This window comes from Morus notabilis, unplaced genomic scaffold (assembly GCF_000414095.1).
Source record: "Morus notabilis unplaced genomic scaffold, ASM41409v2 Scaffold298, whole genome shotgun sequence".
NCBI lineage: Eukaryota > Viridiplantae > Streptophyta > Magnoliopsida > Rosales > Moraceae > Morus > Morus notabilis.
The window spans coordinates 368,852-377,338 of record NW_010359398.1 but is presented as its reverse complement, the minus strand read 5'-3'; the positions used below and the strand labels follow the sequence as shown (position 1 = coordinate 377,338).

The 8,487-nt window shown below is 35.4% G+C and overlaps 1 protein-coding gene across 1 annotated transcript; it reads right to left on the bottom strand.

The window, feature by feature from the left end:
- Positions 1–3,041: 3,041 nt before the first annotated feature.
- LOC21396118 (50S ribosomal protein L5, chloroplastic) lies at positions 3,042–5,863 on the bottom strand. The gene is made up of 3 exons (XM_024163105.1): positions 5,558–5,863; positions 4,623–4,823; positions 3,042–3,633 (listed from the first exon to the last, which is right to left on the bottom strand). The coding sequence occupies exons 1-3, from the start codon at positions 5,807–5,809 to the stop codon at positions 3,292–3,294; spliced, it is 795 nt and encodes a 264-aa protein (XP_024018873.1). The 5' UTR covers positions 5,810–5,863; the 3' UTR covers positions 3,042–3,291.
- Between the last annotated feature and the right edge of the window lie 2,624 nt (positions 5,864–8,487).

Here is an 8,487-nt window from a genome sequence, read left to right as displayed (position 1 = left end):
AGAGAAAGAATCTTCATAATTTAACTAATTACACTTTCAAATCAAGTCTAGTCTTGCTTATCGTCAAAGATAAGCATCTCGGTCAATGCCGGTCAACGGCGGGTTTGACCGGTCAACGGCTGGGTTAGATGGACAAAATCGTCATTTCAGAAGAGAATAAAAATTAAATGCATCAACGACTTTCACGTGTCACTTAACGTTCAAAATTTAACCGAGGGGGCAGAAAATGGAACTCGTGCTAACGGTGAATTGTTTAAGGGAAAATTTGTTATTTTTAAACTTTAGATAGCATTTTATTACTTCGCCAATAGTTTAGGAGGGACAAGTGTAATTTGTCAAAAAAAAAAAAAAATACCGAACAACCTATGCAAGTAAAGGACTTTTTAACCACGGTTTAAAAAAAAATTAACTACATAACCGCATCATACTATACCAATATTGTACGACAAGGTGCAGTCTAGGTTATACATTTTGTTGGCAGTTGAAATTCATCTAACAAATAATTTTATCGTGACCACCTCACCATAAATCAATTCATACCATGGTAAAGTAACTAAGAGAAAATCTAAAAATATATATATAAAGAATACGCAAATTTATATTGGTTCATCTAAATTAACGTCCACTTTGAGATTTTTAAAAGAGAGGTGATTATTTCACTTTGAACTCAGAGAAATACAAGAGCACTCGAAAATAATGCCAATAATTAAACTTAGAGTTACCTCCTAGGGTCTATTTATAATATTGTAGGTCTAGCTTATAATTCTCAAAATCACAATTATCTTATCTCTAATTTGCCTATGGAGATAATCTTGTGGTTTCATCATGATCTTTCGGCTGAATTCTCTGTTATTTGAAATGGAGAAAAAAATTATGCGTGATATGACGTTGACTCTGGACGCGGCTTGGTGAATTCATCTTGGGTATTTTGCAAGGTTGGAAAGTGTATGCGCTGACATATATGTCACCTTATCAATAACCGAGCTACTATATATAAGTTATTGCTTTTATGATTGAAATGCAACAGCTCGGTTGAGCCATCAACACCTTTTAAACCTTAAACCTTTCACAAATTTAGATCAAGTTAGCAACTTTGTGTGAATATTTACTCAACGCATGAACATAAAAGAAATACTCATTTTGTCATAATAAATTTCCGACATTGCAAACTCCATCCAAAGAGAGCAAAATATTAGAATCATTCGACACTTTAGTTCTTAAACTTTTATTTTTATCTTATTACTCAGTGAATTTTTTTTTTCTTTCTGTAGTTTTGATCACTAATACTAAAATTGATAAAAAAAGAAATTAATCTCTAATGGAGATAATCATGTTTTTGTCGCATCATAATTTGAAATTTTACAAATATAGTTACATTATGTGCAAATGTCTCCTAACTACTATTAAATCCTATTGAAAACTAATGTACTTTGCATGCAATCTAACTATTTATCCAAGTGATTATGTTAAATTTCAAAAATTCTTCATTACTTTTAGCATCGGGCCCAAAACTACCCAAAAAAAAAAAAAAAAAAAAAAAAAAACTAAGGAGTAATCTGCAAAAAAGAGTTTAAAAACCAAAACGTCATAATACTCAATAGTTTAAAAACTAATATAACTATGCTATACTTAAACAAACAGTCTAGAAATATCCTATGGGGGTGAGTGTTGAGTAATTGCATGAATCAAAATATCTAGTACGATAAATTTTATATCCGATGCTTTATTAAGATTTGAGAGTAAATATATATACAATTAGGGGTACACATATATATATATATATATATATATATATATGTATGTGTGTGTGTGTTTTTATACGGGTTTTTTTGGTATAATCTCATACGCGCCTATGCTCATTCAGATCTGCGCCATTTATACCCGTACCGTTTAGCCTCGCCCACAACTACCCAACTCCATGCGACTCAAAGTTGACCGTGGCCGGAAAAAGATAATATTTACAATAAATTTGAAGTATATAGGTATAGATATGCAACAATCTAAACTATAGTATATAAATTTTGATACCCTTGAAATACATAGTATAAAAATATAAAGAACCTTTTATAAACTATTGTGGAATTAAAAACGTTTTTTCGATAAAAATAAACTGTTGAGCGACAAAAAGGTGTGGATTGGGCATAAGTTTGTAATGTGAACAAATGTACAACAAATGTTATAATTTTTTCATAATCCAAAATACATTATAAACTATAAATAAATACCTTTTTAAAAAATTGTAGTAAATAACAATTTTTAAAATTAAACTAAGTAAATAACATATTTTAATATTATATGAGACAAATAGTAATTTACGTGGTAAATGAATCATTTACACAATCATTTACTGTATAAATAATTAATTTACAACTAGTAAAAATTCTTAAAAAAATTTTATTTACGTGGAAAAAATTCTTTTTGCCAATCATAAAAAGAAAATTTAAGCAAAAATAATATTTTTACTAATCGTAAATGAACTATTTGTATGATAAATGATTCATCTACCACATAAATTGTTATTTAATTCAAATAGTTTTAAAATTTGTTATTTACTTCATTTAGTTTTATAAATTGTTATTTACTACTTTCTCCATAAAAAAAATAAAAAATAAAAAAAACCATCTCTGTCTCATGTACGCCATGATCAAATTGATACAAGTCAATCTTTAATTTAAAATAAATTTTGTTAATAATACCTAGAGAATTTTTTGGTAAGCCATAAAAATACCCTATCAGTAGGATACAATGTTTAACTACAAGCTTCAGATTATATTTTATTTAAGATGTTATAATTCTAACTTCATCTAAGTCGTTCCTAAATTTGTTATGACCTTTAAATTTAAATCATTCTGTTTAATTTTTAGTATTCTAAATGATATCAAACGTGTCAAATTATGTCATGTCATTTAATAAACTCAAACGTTAAAACGTAAAAAAAAAAAATCATTCTTTTCTCTTTTTTGCGAAGTAATATAATGTAGTTGGTCACACATAAGATAATTTGAGTCCATGACCGTCTACCTTCCTACCTTACCATAAAATTCTCTTTAAATAATAATATATAATAGAAAATCCAAATTACAATTGAACATTCCAGCAAAATAATAATAATTAAAAAAATGCAAAAACCACATTAATCAACAGCAACAACCACATGATTTACACGATCAAGCCCCTTTCTTTTTTTTTTTTAACACCTATGTTGGTGGCATGCATAAGGGAAGAATACAAAACCGAGGCAAAATGTTAAAGGAAAATACGGTTCTCTCAAGTAGGCAACCCTTAATGTTATCATCTTCGGCCTTTTCCTTTTCCTTTGGAATCAAAATGGTGAGCTTTGAGCTTCTTCTTACGCATGGTAGTCGTGGCACCTCCACCCTCTCTGAAGGGCATCCCCATTAGAGCCAAAAGCTTCTGCCCTTCTTTATCTGTTTTAGCCGTTGTGGTGATGCAAACATCCATTCCCCTGGGCTTACCAAGCGCATCAAACCTGACCTCCGGGAACACGCTCTGGTCACGAATCCCGATGGAGTAATTCCCATGTCCATCAAAGCTGCTTGAATTCACGCCCTGGAAATCCCTTGTTCTCGGAAGCCCCAAGTTAATAAGGCGATCAAGGAATGAGTACATTACCTTCAAAATTAAAAGGGAAAGAAGAAGCCAATTAGCATACAACATACATTTAGTTAACTAGTCTCGGAGAAAAAAAAAATTCATAATCTGGAAAGTGATAGTACAAAGGATACAACCCTTCTAAGCATGGAAGGAAGTATTTTGCAGCATCTTGCATGTAATTGAATGAGAGCTTCGCACCATAAAAGAAAGAGGTATCTAAGTAACGCATATCACTAAATAGTCTTTCCTTCCTTTCACATTAAACAATAAGAACCCGCTCCCAACACCAAACCAGCATTTAAGCACGGCTAATTGCCTAAAGGGTTGTAGCCATAGCTAGAGTAAAGCAGTGGTGGAACAACATAAATGAGTAAACAAAAAAGTTTACACATCTGTCTCATTGATAACCATCTCCACAGCCAAGGCAACAAAGAGTGCAAAAATTACTAATAAAGCATCTCCCCAAACCAAGGCAACTGTTGTGGATGTATCCGCCTTGTTAATCATCCCCACAACCAAGGCAACAAAGAGTACAAAAGTTAGTATAAGCATCTCCTCAACCAAGGCAACTGTTGTGGTTGCTGAAAACTGATGCACTATTATAGCGAATGTCCAACTGCTAATATAATCAATGCCGCCATTCTACTACCACCATTACCAATACTTTCTTCCACAAACAACCCTCACCTTTCTTCCAGTTTGAACATTTGGGTATTTCTTAGACAACCCAAAATGCATCCTCCGAAAAATACACTTGGAGACTCTCCGCTGAACACAACAAATAATAAGCACTTGCCAATTGTGTAGCCATCATCTACAATGTATTATACTGATCGCTAAAAGCACAATTTTACATCACATTTTGTGAAGGGGGAAAAAAAAGAAAAAAAACTATAGTTCTGATGTAAAACTACCCAAGCGCTTTACTGATTGATACGCAAAATAACAGAAAATGATAGTAAAAATCAAGCTGAACACAAATCCAACTAAAAGGAAAAAACACTCACATTTCCTCTAAGCGTGACAGCAATGCCTAGCGGTTGACCTTCCCTGATCTTGAAGGTAGCAATGGATGCCCTTGCTCGAGTCTTCACAGGTCTCTGCCCGGTAATAAGCGCAAGCTCATTCATTGCTGCTTCCAATCCCTTCGCGTTCTGTTGAGCATCTCCAATACCACAGTTCACTACGATCTTCTCTACCTTTGGAACCTAACCATTTCCACCAGAAAAATAAAAATTAAAAAAATTCCAAGTACTCAGTTAGTCTTTTACAATCATTTGATCTATGAAGCTGCTGAAATAACATGAAAAGTACAGATGCAGTCCAATTCCTTAAAGGAAACCTAAAAAATACAGGGATTGTTTTACTCTTTTCTAACGAAATAGCACCGTTGAATTTCAGGTCTCTTTTTATTCTTCTTTTTCTTGCACAAAAGAAAAACAGCTAAGAAAATTTAGGATCACATAGGATTTTTTTTTTTTTTTGCTCAGCGGTTTTCCTTTATTCTTTTGGACTACTTTATTAGTTTTCTAACGAAATGGTGTTTGGACTCTTTTTCCACTTCTTACACAGGAGAAAAACAGCAGAGAGAAAAAAAAAAAAAAACCCTGTTGAGATACTACTGCTTCTCTACTCTCCGTTTGTTTCCAGGATTCTGGTCTGATTCTTGATTAGCTATAATATTTTTCTCATAAAAAATTTAAATTTCAAAAATAAAAATCATCAGAACCCATTAACCAAATGTCACGTACATTTTCTTAACCCAACAAAAGCTAGAACCAAAATTCCCAAAATCGCACCACATAAACTATAAATTACCTCTATTGAACACTTGCTTCAAACGAAAATTGAAAAACGAAGCACGCCACAACCAAAAAATCAGCAAACGAACAAATATCGATCCATTAAAGAAATGCACATAGAATGAATGGGAAATCTTCACCTTTAGGACATTGGTGTAGGAAAACTCTTCCATGAGGCGAGGAACGATTTTCTCGAGGTAAGTGGTCTTGAGGCGGTTGACCTTCTCTGACTCCGTCTTCTCCACCAGCACAGTCCCCGTCGCCGCTGTCGCCTTCACCGCCAAGTTTCTAAGGTTTCCGAAATGAAACCGTACGGAAGGCGGAGGTGCAACCGCCGGGAAATGGCCATGAAACGACGACGTTGCGGAGCCTAAGAGCGAAGGGGACGCCATTGGAAGTGAGCTTTCGTTATCTCTCGCTCTTTCTCACACTTGCTCTCTCTATATCCGTCCTTGGTGTTAGTATGGGACCTGGTAAAGAGGCCGTGAGTTGAGATTTATTTACGATGATGCCAGAGAGGTGTTTTGTCCGTTGGTTTTTGTGTAAATTTGAGTAAGGTCAGGGGTAGTGCTGTTTGGGAGTTTTTTCTTTCAATATGAAATAGGATAAGGTAATGGGCGGTTTGGATGAAAATGAGACGGCATTTTTTACAAATTACTAGTTTAAGCCACATGGATTTTTTTCTTTTTTTTTCGGCTAGACTAGAGATTCATTCGAAACTCAGAAAGGCCAACAAAAGGAATAACCAGATCACAACACACAAAACGATTAGAGGTGAAAGTTCAGAGTCCTCAGCCCGGGCCTGAATAGAAAGTTTGAGAGAGGGACAACTCAGCCCAACTTTTAAGACTAAGAGAACGTTTAGTTGGAGGATTTAAACTATGTGATTCGAATTATTTTTGATTTACGTGAATTTTTTGTAAGAGAAAATACTGTAGCGAACCATGAATCATGATTCGAATCAGGAAACGAATCCCTCCACCAAACATCCCCTAAAAGGTTTAGGATCGATCTGACCCGACTCAAAATTTTATAGAGTGTTTTTTTTTTAAAAAATATTTAAAAGGAGAGCATTTGGGTTGAGTCAGGATGACCCGAATAAATTTTTGAGCTCGAAAAAAAATTAGTTAACAGTGATGGGTCACGGGCAAACCTAAATTTACGGCTCTAAAAGCAATAGACACAAAAGCAGCTAGACAACCTAGGAAACTAAGAGCGAAGAAAAAAGGACTGAGGCCCTTAATTGGGGAACCACTCCTCATTGTCCTCAAACACATTACAAGGAATATTAGAAATAGGAATTAACACTAGACACTGAACCGAGCCTTGCCCACTTTGCCAAGTTGTGAGCAGTAAAGTTTGTCCCAAGATTAATCTAGGACAGATGAAAAGTCTCGAAGCAGGGTCGAAGTCTATCACAATCGATTTTAATGTTTTGAAGAGCCTAAGGGTAGTTCTCTAGAGTTCCATTAAGAGCAGAAATCGCTAATGTCAAATCCCTTTCAATGGCAGCTGTCTTCAACTGATAGTTCTTTGCAAGCGAGATCGTGAATGAGTTGCTTCCGTTTCAGCCGCTGGAGCTTCCACTGACGTTGTTCTCATACTAACTGCAAAGATTATAGCACTATTTTCATCTTTTCCAATCGCAGATAACATATCTCCAGAATGGCCTAGGGGTATGTCAACATTTATCTTGGTCCAACCTTGAGGTGGAGCAGTCCACGAGAGCTTATCATCTTTTTTGTTATGCTGAAGATGTTGTACGTATTCAGTTGATTGTGCTGCTGCTGCATTGTATATGTCCACTGGGTTAGTGTACAAGACAGTATCATTCCTTTATGTTACTACGCTCGCTCTCTCTGATTCTCTTGAACCGAAAATAGTGTTGATCTATATTGCTTTTGTACGTTGGGTGATTCTAGTAAAGTAGATAGCAGATTTACCAACATTCACTTTCTGCCCTGTCCAAGTGCAGTACTTTTCCAAACACTTTCTGATTGCCCTTGCCATTTGAACGCCAACTCGACCAAACACAACAAGATCATCAGCAAAGAAAGCATATGTGAGCTCCGTGACACCTTTTGCTACCTGGACCCTTATAAATTCTCCATTTACATTTGCTTTCTCGAAAAGGCGCGATAGAACTTCGGTACACAAGATAAAGAGGTAGGGAGACAAGGGATCCCCTTGTCGAAGACCTCTAGACGAGATAATGTTACCGTAAGCTCCTCCATTTATAAGAACCGGGAACACTGGAGATTTTATGCACTTTATATCCACTCAATCCAAGTAGCACTAAACCCAAAACACCACATCACCTCTACCAAAAACTCCCAGTTAATTCTATCATATGCTTTTCCATATTGATCTTAAGGAACATAAGCTCTTATTTTCCTGTCTTCTTTTGCATCGTGTGAAGAACTTCCTGAGTACTAATTGTATTCTCAGCAATCATCCTTCCCGACACAAAAACAGTTTGTAGCGGCTAGACCAGTCTTAGGAGAAGGTTTTTCAAACGGGCAGCCAACAACTTCGAGATGATCTTGTAAGTAAAATTACATAGGTTGATTGGTCTATAATCATTTGTTGAATTACATTTGGGATTAAAGTAATGTTCGTTTTGTTGAAATTTTCTGGTAGGGCTCTTCTTCGAAAGAAAGTCTTAACACACTCCAGGACATCAACCTTAACAATTTTCCAGTAATGCCAGAAAAACATACCTGAGAAACCATCAGGACAGGGGCCTTACAAGGATCCATAAACCAAATAACTTCAGTAATTTCTGTGTCGGAAGGGGGAAGAGACTAGCCTTTCATTTTCCTCGGACCCGACAAGCGGAGAAATAAGGCCTTCTAGCTGCTCTGGCCAAGCGTTTCCTTCAGAAGTGAACAAAGTTGAGAATTTTTCAATGAAAGCGTTTGTTGTGCTCCTTCTGGAATCATGAACTCCACCTCTTTTGTCCTTCTTTAAGCTAATTCAGTTACGCATTCCCCTCACGATTGTGGAGACATAAAAAAAACCTGGTGCTTCTATCTCCATTTTTCAGCCAACATACCCGGGATTTTTGTTT